This window comes from Conger conger, chromosome 17, assembly GCF_963514075.1.
Source record: "Conger conger chromosome 17, fConCon1.1, whole genome shotgun sequence".
Classification (NCBI taxonomy): domain Eukaryota; kingdom Metazoa; phylum Chordata; class Actinopteri; order Anguilliformes; family Congridae; genus Conger; species Conger conger.
In genome coordinates, this window is record NC_083776.1 from 8,073,743 (window position 1) to 8,088,742 (window position 15,000).

General features: G+C 51.1%; 2 protein-coding genes across 3 annotated transcripts in view; both read left to right on the forward strand.

Annotated features, from left to right (window-relative positions):
* als2b (alsin Rho guanine nucleotide exchange factor ALS2 b) overlaps nucleotides 1-1,941 on the forward strand; it is a 30,502-nt gene extending 28,561 nt beyond the window's left edge. For both annotated transcript variants that reach the window (XM_061226659.1, XM_061226660.1), the window contains 2 exons: nucleotides 519-615; nucleotides 1,716-1,941. In XM_061226659.1, the coding sequence (XP_061082643.1) occupies nucleotides 519-615; nucleotides 1,716-1,754 (136 nt within the window). In that variant the 3' untranslated portion in view covers nucleotides 1,755-1,941. The remainder of the gene's footprint in view (nucleotides 1-518; nucleotides 616-1,715) is intronic.
* Nucleotides 1,942-6,094: 4,153 nt separating this feature from the next.
* Nucleotides 6,095-15,000, forward strand: part of mpp4b (MAGUK p55 scaffold protein 4b) — a 14,611-nt gene continuing 5,705 nt past the window's right edge. Inside the window, exons 1-10 of the mRNA XM_061226874.1 lie at nucleotides 6,095-6,158; nucleotides 6,385-6,506; nucleotides 6,724-6,801; nucleotides 7,389-7,472; nucleotides 8,077-8,208; nucleotides 12,685-12,766; nucleotides 13,194-13,279; nucleotides 13,421-13,492; nucleotides 13,779-13,975; nucleotides 14,539-14,597. Coding sequence (XP_061082858.1) covers nucleotides 6,095-6,158; nucleotides 6,385-6,506; nucleotides 6,724-6,801; nucleotides 7,389-7,472; nucleotides 8,077-8,208; nucleotides 12,685-12,766; nucleotides 13,194-13,279; nucleotides 13,421-13,492; nucleotides 13,779-13,975; nucleotides 14,539-14,597 — 976 coding nt within the window. The remainder of the gene's footprint in view (nucleotides 6,159-6,384; nucleotides 6,507-6,723; nucleotides 6,802-7,388; nucleotides 7,473-8,076; nucleotides 8,209-12,684; nucleotides 12,767-13,193; nucleotides 13,280-13,420; nucleotides 13,493-13,778; nucleotides 13,976-14,538; nucleotides 14,598-15,000) is intronic.

The window sequence follows — 15,000 nt, forward strand, 5'->3', positions numbered from 1 at the left end:
TATCTATCTATCTATCTATCATCTATCTATCTATCTATCTATCTATCTATCTATCTATCTGGTTGTTGTAGTTTCAATGTAGTGACTGTAGCAGCCAGTTGAACAGCAGATACACATGGTATTAACAGGGTGATCCACTGCGCCTGGGAACATGCAATTATTTAAACACTTAGACGTACACGGTGGAGTTCTTCATGGATGTCATTTAACTGGTACAACAAAGTGTGATACTCTCTTGAGCATACATTAACCACAGACCTTAAATTTGGCAAAAATCGGAATCCCTGTGAGGGTTGGCCTGCAAAAAGACGTCACTTTAACACACTTGGGAGAGTTCATTCGGAGCTCAGTGAGTTATTTTATGAATGACAGGTAAAGGTGTTTTGAGCTCAGTGAGTTATTTTATGAATGACAGGTGAAGGTTTGTAGAGCTCAGTGAGTTATTTTATGATTGGCAGTGGAAGGTGATCAGTGCAAGCCAATAACGGACTATTCTTTTTGTGTGAATGATTTTTTAGAATCAGGAACCTGGGGTCGGAGGTCAGCCTGATCGAGGATCTGATGGATCCGTGTCTGCAACACGGCGAGCACGGCATCATGTTCACCACGCTCAAGGTACGCACCGTAACCATGGAGACACCGTGCGCAGTAACCATGGAGACACCGCGCGCGGTAACCATGGAGACGCCACGTATCGACACACACACACCGCACACACACGCTCAAGGTACGCACCGTAACCATGGAGACGCCACCTACGGACACACACACACCGCACACACACATGCTCAAGGTACGCACCGTAACCATGGAGACGCCACCTACGGACACACACACACCGCACCCACACATGCTCAAGGTACGCACCGTAACCATGGAGACGCCACGTATGGACACACACACACGCGCACACACACATGCTCAAGGTACGCACCGTAACCATGGAGACGCCACGTATGGACACACACACACACACGCACACACACGCTCAAGGTACGCACCGTAACCATGGAGACGCCGCGCGCAGTAACCGTGGAGACACCACGTATGGACACACACACACACGCGCACACACACATGCACAAGGTACGCACCGTAACCATGGAGACGCCACGTATGGACACGCACACACACGCACACACACGCTCAAGGTACGCACCGTAACCATGGAGACGCCGCGCGCAGTAACCATGGAGACACCACCTATGGACACATACACACATGCTCAAGGTACATGCCGTAACCATGGAAACACTAGCTTTCTTTTGGAACATCATGACTCTGGTCCCTGTTCACTGTCAGGGCCGAGGTCTGGCAGTGCTGCTCTGAGATCCAGGCTCTGCTGAAGCCCGGGTTTCGTGGGGGACAGAGTCACGAGTGAGGCCCCGGAGCGCAGACTGTTCCAACATGGTGGCCAATTCATTATGTAGATTTTAAAGAGGGTTGGACTCAAACTGCAGCCCTGTCTCACTCCACGCCCTTGAGTGAAGAATTCAGTTCTTTGGTTTCCAATTTTTACACTGCATTTGTTTTCTGAGTACATTTATTTATTTTATGATGTCATATATTTTACCTCCAACACCACTTTGAAGAAGTTTGGTTTCTCTCTCTCCCCCTCTCTCTCTCTCTCCCCCCTCTCTCCCTCCCTCTCTCTCTGTCTCTCTCTCCCTCTCTCCCCCTCTCTCTCCCTCCCCCTCTCTCTCTCTCTCTCTCAGGCGTGCTACTATCAGATCCAGCACGAGAAGGTCACATAGAGGACGAGAGCTGGGCCAATCGGAGCAGCCAGGGGGGAGTGACGGACAGACGGAGAGAAGCATTCTAAGAGAGAGAGCGAGAGAGCAAGACAGAGAGAGCAAGAGACAGAGGGCGAGAGATAGAGAGACAGAGGGCGAGAGACAGAGAGAGAGGCAGTGGGAGAGGGAGAGAAAGGGAGGGGGAGGGGGAGGGGGAGGGGGAGGGGGAGGGGGAGGGAGGGCGACGGAGAGTTGGTAATGCCTTCAGTAATATTTAGTCAGGCAGGAATAGCGCTCAGAATGAAGGAAGCTCCTCCCCCGTTTGGAGCGTTCCGGAACAGGTTGCGATGATGTCCTGACTGCCTCGGCCCCGTGAAGGTTGCCATGGTGACGCGCAGTTCCGCCCCGCCACCATCCTTCAGCTCCTCCCAGTTCAGTGTTTTATCACAGTATTACACCCAGAGATTCACCAAGGGACTGAAACGCATATTACAAACTTATTAAAAGGTTATTGCTATATTTCTATAAAAGAATCTACAGTCCATTAATTTCGTGTATACAGACAGTGTCAGCAGTTCGTTGGATGTCAGTTGTCTGACCAGTTCCTCCCAGCATTGACACTGCCTAAATCCTCAATTTATGCTTCATCAAGACTTCAGCCTCATTGGACAACTTCAGATGTGCCGGTTCTGGGTCTGACTTCCACAGTGTGAGTGAAGTGTTGCGTCATGGGACAGCATCTTCAGAGTCTGAAATACCAAACAGGAAATCACCAACGTCTTCCAGTGGGTGTTTCCTTGGAAACTGTTACTATGGGTGTAGCAGGTGGGGTGTACAGTTTCTACCTGTCTTTCTCCCCATCTTGTGTTTTGTTTTCTTTGAAGTACCTACTCACTACAGTACGGAATAACAGGTCACTAAGGGTCATTAATTTGTGGATTCATTCAGATGTGTTTCACATGTACGTGTCGGTGTGTTGATTATGACGGTCTTAACTCAGATTTAATCTCGCGTCCCTGTGTGCAGTGGACTGACTCTCGTGGACATATAGTCCAGGGCTGTTAACCCTTCTGTCACAGAACAAGTTGTACCAGTTCTCAGCAAGTGCTAACCGTTGGTTATTATGGAATTGTTAAAAGTGTTAAACTCATTGAAACATGAAGAAATAACTCATGCCACATCCGGAAGACGTTTTTTAATACTACACTTAGGTTACTGCTACGGATGTCATTGTGAAAGCAATACTGTATTCATTTACGATTAGGAAGGGTGATTTTCTGTGTGGCTGTCTGTACAGATGAAGTATTTATTGAGACATTCAGACCTCCATTTTATGCATGTGGTCTGTGACGCGAACCAGCAAATCGAACATTGCACTGACCCCTCTGTTCTGGGCTCCACCGGGCCCGACGAAGGGGAACTCATTTTACATTCAGATTTACTGACTGACCTGTCGTAGAGGAGTGGAATGGCACAGAACTGTTTTTTAATTTTCATACAATGAAATAAATGGTTTCGAAAGCAAAGTGTATTGCAGTGAATAGCTTCTTATTAATTTATTTGATGTAGGTCTTGTAAAGAGAATGTATATATATATTTCAGGTCAGCTTGAATTTGGTCATTTCACTTAATTTTTGTTAAACTGACATTGAGTATTAACTGGCTGGCAAAAATAGCTCTGTAGGTGTCTTGCAATAAAGCTAATTTTTCTTTGATCACATGCTGGCTCAGGGTTCTGATCTGAGTGGAGGTTTCACTGTGTTTCTGTCTTCACCAGGAATGTTTAACTTCCAGCTTCATGGAAAATGTCTGAGTCTTGTGTTTCTGTTTTGTTTTAATTAAATCAGTTCATTAGACATTACATCTGTCTGTCTAATTCAACAGCACTCTAGGAATAGGATCCTGGGGCAGTAAAATATTATAAAGTAAAATAAAGGAAAGTCTCCTGTCAGTCAACAGCTAGAGCAGGGCTGCCCAACCCTGTTCCTGGAGATCTACCCTCCTGTAGGTTTTCACTCCAACCTTAACAGAGCACACCTCATTCAACAGCTAGAGCAGGGCTGCCCAACCCTGTTCCTGGAGATCTACCCTCCTGTAGGTTTTCACTCCAACCTTAACAGAGCACACCTCATTCAACAGCTAGAGCAAGGCTGCCCAACCCTGTTCCTGGAGATCTACCATCCTGTAGGTTTTCACTCCAACCTTAACAGAGCACACCTCATTCAACAGCTAGAGCAGGGCTGCCCAACCCTGTTTCTGGAGATCTACTGTCCTGTAGGTTTTCACTCCAACCCTAACAGAGCACACCTCATTCAACAGCTAGAGCTGGGCTGCATTTAGGCACCTTTAGGGAACACAGCGGCACAGGTGCAAAGGATTATGGGAAATGGTCCTATTGGAATGGGAGCAATTAGCCATTCACAGGTAAATAGGCCACAAATTTCTCGTGCTAGCCTGACACCATTACAGCATGTGTCCTCTGATCCTGGGCCTCCTGGGTCTATAACTTAAATCAGACCTGGAATGTTTGCGCTCCGGCGCGATTGTTTACCGGAAGCTTCACCTTGTTATAATTACCTTTGTGTTCAGGCAATCAGTGATTTTACAATGTTTGCTTCAAGAAAGGTATAAGTAAATTGACTTAGCCTTCGAATACCAAATCTATCGGTCAGCGTGATTCGCTGTAATTGCTGTAATGGCCTGATTTCCCCGGATGTGTCACACGAACTGAAGGACATGCACCGTGTTCCTGTGCGGTCACTCCAGTGTGAGCCGTGTTGGGTGCGTCCGCCCTGCTGTGTGCTAAAAGCAGAGTTAAGGAGCTTTGAGGCGCGGCCAGCCGGTGGGAGTGCTCCTGAGGAGAGTGTGCTTGCCCGGGATTAAGCGGGATAGAGAAGGGATTATGGCCGGCTCTTCCCGGGGGGGTGGGGAAATAGTGAAATCCTGTATCTGGTGTCACTGGCCCTGTGCAGAGGAACCCTCACCGCAGAGCTGGGAGAACCTGCGGCCACACTGCCTTCAAGGAAATATTAGGCCCGGATTACTGCTTTGATAAGGGGGCGAAGGAGCCGTTTTGAGTAAGTGGCTGGAGAGGTGAGTGAGTTGACTTGAGTTTTACCTTCACGGTGTAGACGGAGGCCTCAGACAACAAGCTTGTTCATAAGGGAGCAGGCTAGCTTTATGGTGAACGGCCATCTTTTTTACAGCCAATGTGTGATGAGAGGACAAGGTGGTACTACATATCACTGGCTACAGTCGCTGCGCAGAGACTGGTGATGACGGTGTGTCTTTATGCAGATATACAAATGTATGATTATGTTACTGGCTTTGACCCATGACCTTCTCCTGTCAAGAGACGTTTATGCGAGTGTTACGTGACTTTTTGCATCATTTGTAGCTGCTGTAATATTCAGTAATCTTTGCTGTTCTGTAAATTCTGTGCAGAAAATTATTCATTAACTTCTTCCCACTGATGCTGATGAAATTTGAATTCACCGTTATTGTTTTTATTGAAGGCAATTTCTTTTTTCTGGTTTTAACCAGGATATATAATGCTTACAAATATGTTGCATTAATGTCTTATTTCATTATTAAATAATAATTCCTTTTAATATAACTACTGTGTTGCTTTTCAGTTGTTCACAATTAGTGGATGTTAATTTAATATAATGACCATTTTAAGATACGGGAACTTATGGAGATGGACCATATTCACTGTGTTACTTCATATTTGAATACATGTGATGATTTTAGTGACCAGGTGCATCTGAATCAGGGGAAGATGGTGGAGAGTCAGCTCCAGGTTTTTGTTTTCATGTCCTGGAATAAACTCCTGTGAAAACTGTCAGTGATGGGTTCAGCAGTGAGGGTTTCAGCGGTGTATTGGATTTTGAAATTAGTTTTATGTTCAACTTCAATTTCACCTTCACCAAAGTAAATGGTAAATGGTTGGCATTTATATAGCGCCTTTATCCAAAGCACTGTACAATTGATGCTTCTCATTCACCCATTCATACACACACTCACACACCGACGGCGATTGGCTGCCATGCAAGGCGCCGACCAGCTCGTCATCCTTAGCACTGAAGTTGTCTTTTGTTCTGCAGCGGATCTTACAGAATACTGCACTTCCTCCCCAGAGGAAGATATTTATGGGAATTAGTCTTCTGTGACCTGGATCCCGGCAACTTTCCAACATGAGGCAATCCAGCGAAGCTGCTCCAGAAGCACCAGGACTCTGTGAGAATGAGCGTGTGGGACTCTGTGAGAATGACAGTGTGGTACTCTCTGAATGACCGTGTGGGACTCTGTGAGAATGATCGTGTGGGACTCTGTGAATGACAGTGTGGGACTCTGTGAGAATGACCGTGTGGAACTCTGTGAGAATGACCATGTGGAACTCTGTGAATGACAGTGTGGGACTCTGTGAGAATGACCGTGTGGGACTCTGTGAGAATGACCGTGTGGGACTCTGTGAATGACAGTGTGGTACTCTCTGAATGACCGTGTGGGACTCTGTGAATGACAGTGTGGGACTCTGTGAGAATGACCGTGTGGAACTCTGTGAGAATGACCGTGTGGGACTCCCGTGTGCGTTGGTGAGCTCCCGTGTGCGTTGGTATAAGTGTTGCTTTGCTCCCTGGTGCTGCAGGCCTGGTGCAGATCCTGGCGAACGTGGTGGAGGAGGTGAGGGTGTCCATCCGCCGGGACATTAACGGGGCCGACCTGCTCTACAGCCTGCTGAACGCGCCCTGGCTCCAATCACTGCTCAAGGTCAGGTTCAGTTGGTGTTCAGGGGTGGTGTTAGGCATTCATATGGGGGGTGTTAGGCGTTCATATGGGGGGGGGTGCTAGGCTGTTATAAGGGGTGGTGTTAGGCCTTCATATGGGGGGGGGGTGTTAGGCTGTTATAAGGGGTGGTGTACATTATAGCAGTAAAGTTCCAGGTGTGCAGTGGGCCTCAGCATGGTGTCCCCCCCCCCCCCCCCAGGTGTATGAGTGTCTGCAGCAGCACATCAGAGACGCCCCCCGGCCCTTCCTGCCCTTCGCATCTGGAATCTCTCAGGAGGTGAGCCCCGCCCTCACAGTGCCCCCTGTCTGTCCCGACTCAATCACACATATTTCACCCTGCTCTGTACTCTTAACGTTGAGATTCCTCACCGTACTGTTCCATCTCCATACTGTTCCTTCTCCACACTGTTCCATCTCCATAATGCTCCATCTCCATAACAGTTTGATGCATCTCATGAATTGCCATGAAGGGCCACGGTCCAGGAGCAAACCGTAGCGATGTGCGTTCCTCAGTGCTCAGAAAGTAACACAGCACTGACCACAAACACCTGAAACACCTGAAACACCAGAAACATCAGAAACTCCTGTCTCCAAACTGGAACCTCCTGCTGATTGGCTCTGTCTATCAGCACAAAAGCCTTTGGAAGCCGACACAAAAATTGCCAGAGGTAGCCCAATAATAGCCCCCAAAAGTCGCTCAATTTGGCATGAAAACCTTGAACCTGCCACCCTGTCTCCTACACCTATGGAGTAGCAAGGACTGATAGTGACGTGTGATGTTTTTTAATGGATGTCGAGTTTCAATAGCAAGTTAAAAAGCAGGACGAAGACGGGCCCAACGGGCCTGACTGTGCTCTTTCCCAGGTGATGGTGGAACTCTGCAGCGTCCCGTCTCCGTCCCCGGCTGCCAGGGAACTCTACGGGCTTCTCCGGGATGCCCACCTGCAGGCACGTCACGGCGAACCCCTCGATGCACGTCACCTGGTGCCGACACGCTCGGCACAAGGACTAGAATCAGAGGTGGAAAATCCAGGTTCAGAAAGTAAAAGTCCTCCCCAGTATCGCCTGGATTTGCTCATTAGCACAAGGCTTCAGCCAAGAGGTAGAATTAATTAGTGAAATGAGCTGGCTGAGTTAACGGGTGGAAGAAGCACATGGCGGTCTGTAGTGGTTAAGGTACATGACTGGGACCCGCAAGGTCGGTGGCTCGATCCCCGGTGTAGCCACAATATGATCCGCACAGCTGTTGGGCCCTTGAGCAAGGCCCTTAACCCTGCATTGCCCCAGGGGAGGATTGTCTCCTGCTTAGTCTAATCAACTGTACATCGCTCTGGATAAGAGCGTCTGCCAGATGCCTGTAATGTAACATGGCAGGACTTTTACTTTCTGACCCCTTCACGTTCCACCTCTGCTCAGAAAGCCCAGGTAGTACGATTGCTCATGTTTTTTAGTTTGTAGGAACTGTGGGATGCGGGTGATAGAGGCGAGTCTTGGCCCAATCTCGTCCCGGGTCATAGAGGCGGGTTCTGATCTGATCCCGTTCTGGTTCCAGGCCCTGCTGTCAGCCCATGATGCAGTGGCCCAGAAGGATTATGGCCCCATTCTGCCCCCTCTCCCTGACAACCTTCCTGACGATGAGGAGGCCATGAGGATCGTGTGTCTGGTCAAGAACAAGCAGCCTCTGGTGAATCTTCATCTCTGGACTCTGACACACCTTCATGCCTCTGACACCGAACCCTAACCCTAACACCTGCAGCACAAACCCTAACCCCAACACCTGCAGCACAGACCCTAACCCCAACACCTGCAGCACAGACCCTAACCCCAACACCTGCAGCACAGACCCTAACCCCAACACCTGCAGCACAGACCCTAACCCTAACACCTGCAGCACAGACCCTAACCCCAACACCTGCAGCACAGACCCTAACCCCAACCCCAACCCCAACACCTGCAGCACAGACCCTAACCCCAACACCTGCAGCACAGACCCTAACCCTAACACCTGCAGCACAGACCCTAACCCCAACACCTGCAGCACAAACCCTAACCCCAATACCTGCAGCACAGACCTTAACCCCAACACCTGCAGCACAGACCCTAACCCCAATACCTGCAGCACAGACCCTAACCCCAACACCTGCAGCACAAACCCTAACCCCAACACCTGCAGCACAAACCCTAACCCCAACACCTGCAGCACAGACCCTAACCCCAACACCTGCAGCACAAACCCTAACCCCAACACCTGCAGCACAAACCCTAACCCCAACACCTGCAGCACAGACCCTAACCCTAACACCTGCAGCACAAACCCTAACCCCAACACCTGCAGCACAGACCCTAACCCCAACACCTGCAGCACAGACCCTAACCCCAACACCTGCAGCACAGACCCTAACCCCAACACCTGCAGCACAAACCCTAACCCCAACACCTGCAGCACAGACCTTAACCCCAATACCTGCAGCACAAACCCTAACCCCAACACCTGCAGCACAAACCCTAACCCCAACACCTGCAGCACAGACCTGCAGCACAGACCTGTCACGTTTTACATCCCTTTATACTCTTTATGTAAGCTAGGTTCATGTAATATCATGCAAATTTGCTGTGCACAACTTATGTACTTAAAATACTGTTTTCTGAGTTCTCTGCCTCCAAAACCTTTTAAAAGTAATTCTCCAGAAAGAAGGACATTTTCTATTTCTATTTATTTAATTAGCATTATGATGTAGTCCAGTGTGGCTTTAAACCAGCGTTTATTAGATATTTGCAGGCGATGCTTCTGTCCTCACTGGAGTCTAAAAGAGGGGACAGTCCTGGGTCCAGACTTGCTGAGTGGTGGTTGTTCTGAGGTCCACCTCTGGTTCTGAGGTCCACCTGGGATTGGGGTTCAGAAGCGCTGGAAACCAAGACCTGGTTCTGAGGGTGCTTGGTTTGTGGTTGGCTGGGCTCAGTACTGGGTTTGTGATTGGCCGGGCTCAGTACTGGTTTGTGATTGGCCTGGCTCAGTACTGGGTTTGTGATTGGCCGGGCTCAGTACTGGGTTTGTGATTGGCTGGGCTCAGTACTGGGTTTGTGATTGACTGGGCTCAGTGCTAGGTCTGTGATTGGCTCAATGGCTGTCTCTCCTGCACAAGAGGATTGTGGGAGGGCCGCCCCGCAGCCGCTGGGAGAAGTTGCGTCGCCTGACCAAGGAGAAGCTTGCGCCCGCGCAGAGGGCGGGGTCTCTGGACCATGTGACCAGGAGGGCGGGGTCTCTGGACCATGTGACCAGGGGGGCGACGGCTCGCAGGGGCAGCTACGCGTCACCTGACCGCCTGCGTGCCCCGCCCCCCTCTCAGCCCCGCCCACTGCCGCTCTACACCTCCGCCAGTGGCTGTAGCGTGTGCCGGCAGAGCAGTGCACTCTGGGACGACGGGCTTTACCACTCTGCCCCCTCTGTCTGTGGCCCGGGGCTGATGGGTAAGAATGCAGGACACACTTCCTGCACTCAGCCTCTTCACAGGAAGTGCATTCCCTCAATGTCTTTTCCAATATGTTCCAACATCCCCAAACTCAGATTTCAAATCATTCATTCAGATTGTACATCTCTGTATTGCACTGTGTTTGTGGCACCTGCATCTGCACCTGCAAACTGAGTCAAGTTCAGGTAGCAAGGTTAATTCGCCTGCAGTTAACTCAAAGCTAATGCATAGCACAAACTGTGAACATATTACATTACATTTTATTTTATTTAGTAGACACCTTTATCCAAAGCAATGTACAAAAAAGTGCACATCGAGGTTAGAGAATAAACAACCGAACAGGTCAGATAAGGTACTATTCACATATGATTGGTTGTAAGGCCATGAACATAAGACCCGCCCACACACACCCATACACACCCACCCACACACACACACACACACACACACACACACATACACACCCACCCACCCACACACACACACACACACACACACACACACACACACACATACACACATACACACCCACACACACACATACACACATACACACACTCACACACGCACACAGAAAGATGAATGGTTGGTTTGTCCATTAACCTGCTTCTCTGTTGTGCCGTGGAGGTCACTCTGAGGAAGTGGACAGCGGAGAGGAAAATGGCCGCCCGCTGTCTCCCCCGGCGCGGCGGAGCCTGGCGTACCAGCCCTTCAGCGTGGGCTCCCCTTGCTGCAGCGGGGCGGGGGCGCTCCCCCCGGGCTGGGGGGGGTACGGACACGCACACACAGCCCCCCCCAGCCCCATGCACCCCCGCCGGGCGGAGACCCGGCCCCGCCCCCCCGAGCCACGCCCCCCGGCCCCCCCGGCGGAGCGTCGCCCTGACGACGTGCGTGTGCTGGGGCAGAAGATGGTGGCAGCGACGGAGCTGATGCAGGAGAGCGTGCAGGAGAACGCCCAGGCGCTCGGCCTGCTGGTGGACGTGGTGGAGAAGCTCCGCCTCCTCATCGCCGCCCGCCGCCCCCCCTCCTACGCCCCGCCCCCCGCCCACCACGCCTGCTTCCTGTCCTCCTCCTCCTCCTCCTCTTCCTCCTCCAGCTCCGTCTGCCTTTACGCCGACAGCCCCGCCCTCTCGCCCAAAACCACGCCCAAAAAGAAGGTCCCGTCTGGACACGCCACCACCCCGCCCCACCTCTCCAACGGCATGCTGGGAGCTCGGCCGGCAGCCAATCACAGCAAGACGGGCTGCTTCTCCGACAAGAAAGAGAAGAAGAAGAAAAAATAGTCCCAGTTCCTCCTCCCCTCTCTCCTCTCCTTCTCTCACTCCCTCGATCGGTCTCTCGTCTGGAGGAACAGCCCTCTCCACCAAAGGGAGTCTGTCATCAGACAGATTATACTTCATTTACTTAAGATTGTACTTTCGTTTCTGACATTTGGCTCAGATCGCGACGATCCATGGCTGCCTGTTCACTTGTGTGCAGTCGAAACTGCTACAATGAAACCAAAGAGAGCGTTGGAGGTCCTTTTGATCATGCTGTGGCGCACCTGCAGGGTGTAGGACAGGAGGCTCGTGGGCGGGGCCAGTCCCTGACAGGTACTGCCTTCTGTTTCTTTCCCTCTGACAGCTGGTGTCACTCCAGCTCTTGAGGCTGGTCTGACTCCTCTGATGGCTCCGCTCCTGAGCTTGTGTGTCTGTGCAGTAAACGCTGCTGTGCTTTGCTGGCGTAGAGTCTGAACACTGACCCTCCTCTGGAGCATAATGTGTGAACATTGATTCAGTGGCGTTGCATCCTGTGAGTCAGTAATGTTGGATGTTGATGGATTTGTTTTGCGTCTCCACACTGCAGGCAGAGGCAGGGCCTCTCCTCGTTGTCTCTGCGTGAGGTGCTCTGTAATAATCAGGGGATCCGCATTGTGACGTGAGTTTGGCTCTCTGCCCTCGGAGCGCACCCTGTGGACTGTGTCTTCATCTGATCCTCCTCGCATCTCTCGCCCGCCTGTGGTCATGTGACCCTGTTGTGTCGCCTGGCTGGGTGTGCTGTGGTCATGTGACCCCGTTGTGTCGGCTGGCTGGGTGTGCTGTGGTCATGTGACCCTGCGTGTCATTCTGCATCACTCTTCTCCTCCTCACGGACACTCCTCCATCTTGCCTCGCTCGGCTGTGCGTCTGGATGTGTTCTGCTCCCCTGCCCCGCCCTCCTCTCTCCCATCAGGGGCCGAAACGTCCTCGTCCTCCCTCCCTCCCTCCACTGGGCCTGGCTTCCTGTCTTTCTCTCAGAAACATTCTCTCTTTCTCTCCCCACATCCATCCATCCATCCATCTCTCCGCTCAGCCTCCCCTCAAGCCTCTCTTCTCCTCAAACTTTGAGGCCTAACAAAGTGTGGACTTTTTAATATTTTTTTATCCACAAAATCCTAAAATCTGACAGGCTTTGCCACACATTAATTTCATCTGCGTCATCCATCTTGTGGTTTTGTCACAAGTTATTTTTTCTTTTTTTTTCTTTACCAGATTTAAGTGCGTGTAGAATCCTTTGTTTCTCCCATTATTTCCCAAGGAATAACACCGAAGTTTGTTACGTTTCAGTGTGTGAATGTTTTGTGTACAGTTCTGGGAGTAAACAGAAATACCTCCCCTGACAGTCTGACGTCATTGTTACTCCCTAACCCTCCCGTTTGTGTGTTTTCTCAGGGAGCAACGATCAGGAGGAACGAGGTGACCGGTGAGGTCTTCATAGCGAGAGTCATACACGGGGGCCTGGCAGAGCGTAGCGGTGAGCCTCCAGTCACACTGTCACACTTGCTCTCTTCCCCGTAATTTAAACAAACCAGTGCCCTTAGACCTCTGCAATCAAAACAGCACTGACCCACCATATTTCACCACGGGTATGAGGTGCCTCTCCTTATGCATCTCTGTCTGTGGAGGTGAATGGTGTGTGTGTGTGTGTGTGTGTCTGGCAGCTTTGCTGTATGCGGGGGACAGGCTAGTGAATGGTGTGTGTGTGTGTCTGGCAGGGCTGCTCTATGCAGGAGACAGGCTGGTGAATGGTGTGTGTGTGTGTGTGTGTGTGTGTCTCTGGCAGGTTTGCTGTATGCGGGGGACAGGTTGGTGAATGGTGTGTGTGTGTGTATCTGGCAGGGTTGCTCTATGCGGGTGACAGGTTGGTGAATGGTGTGTGTGTGTGTGTGTGTATCTGGCAGGGTTGCTCTATGCGGGGGACAGGCTGGTGGAGGTGAATGGTCTCTCTGTGGAGGGGCTGGAGCCAGAGCAGATCATACAGATCCTGGTGAGTTTCCCAGAACGCCTCACTTCAACCCCGACTGCCTCTCTCTCTGAAAGCCCACTCTGACGCACAGTCCCGACACGCCGGATTCAGCTGCAGGTGTGAATGTGTGAGTGCTTCTCAGATCTGTTCTCCAACACACAGGCTCGCTCCCGCGGGACCATCGTGTTTAAAGTGGTTCCCATCTCAGACCGGCCCGTCAACAACCAGACGATGGTGAGCAGTCCTGCTCTGCGGCTAATGTCTTACATTATTCTGGTCTGCTGTTCGTTGCACGTCGCTCTGGATAAGAGCGTCTGCTAAATGCCATTAATGTAGTGAGCCCAGTGTCCCCCCGCTGTTCTGGTTGCTTCGGCTAGCTTGCCTCGTGTCACCAGGTATCCCAGCATGCCTTGCAGATGCGAAAATAAGCCTGTCATCGCCCGGGGAAATGTACTTGTTGTCTGAGTCGGATGTGCGGCTGCTGTGTGACTGTTTTCCCTGGTCTCTGCGGGACCCCCAGCTGTACCTGAGAGCGATGGCAGATTACTCCCCGCAGCAGGACCCCTGCATCCCCTGCGCAGAGGCGGGGATGGGCTTCCACAGGGGCGACGTCCTGGAGGTGGTGGACCAGACCGACGCCCTCTGGTGGCAGGCCAGGAAGCTGCCCAGCACCTCGGGCTGTGCCGGCCTCATCCCCTCCACCAGCCTGCTAAAGAGGCGAGTCTGGAGCCCTGCCCTAAACCCTGCCCTGAGCCCTGCCCTTAACACTGGCCTGAGCCCTGCCCTTAACACTGCCCTGACCTTAACACTGCCCTTAACACTGGCCTGAGCCCTGCCCTTAACACTGCCCTGACCTTAACACTGCCCTTAACACTGGCCTGAGCCCTGCCCTTAACACTGCCCTGACCTTAACACTGCCCTTAACACTGGCCTGAGCCCTGCCCTTAACACTGCCCTGACCTTAACACTGCCCTTAACACTGGCCTGAGCCCTGCCCTTAACACTGCCCTGACCTTAACACTGCCCTTAACACTGGCCTGAGCCCTGCCCTTAACACTGCCCTGACCTTAACACTGCCCTTAACACTGGCCTGAGCCCTGCCCTTAACACTGCCCTGACCTTAACACTGCCCTTAACACTGGTGTGAGCCCTGCCCTTAACACTGAAATGTGTGTGCATTCATGTCCATATGTGTTTGCGTGTGCATTCATGTGTAGCTGTATGTTTGTGTGTGTTTTGTTCACGGCTGTGATGTCCCTCCTCCGGTTTCTTCCACTCAGGAAACAGAGGGAGTTTTGGTGGTCGCTACCTTTCCAGTCTCAGACCTGCATAAACACCTGTGAGTGGAAAGTGCCTGAGTGTCTCTCTGTGGATCCCTTACCTGTAACTCCTCCTTACCTGCTACACACTTTACCTGATAATGTCTTACCTTAAGACAGGTAATAGCAAAACCATCTGTGATCACCTGTCTGTCATCCTGTTTATCTACTTTAGTTCATTGAAGCTTCAGACAACAACCAGCAGATGTAAAGTATCCAAACATTATGAGGCGAATTGATCTGAACAGAAGGTGCACTTGTAAGCTTCACTTCAGGGTGTAATTTGAAACTAATTCCCATTCATAATTTGATGATTATAAAACAATCTGACAGTGTTAAATTTCTCATGGTAATTCTCATGGTGCTTTGCAGTATGCTGTAATGTAGCATCGTATGGAGTGATGGGTGACCAGATATCCCACT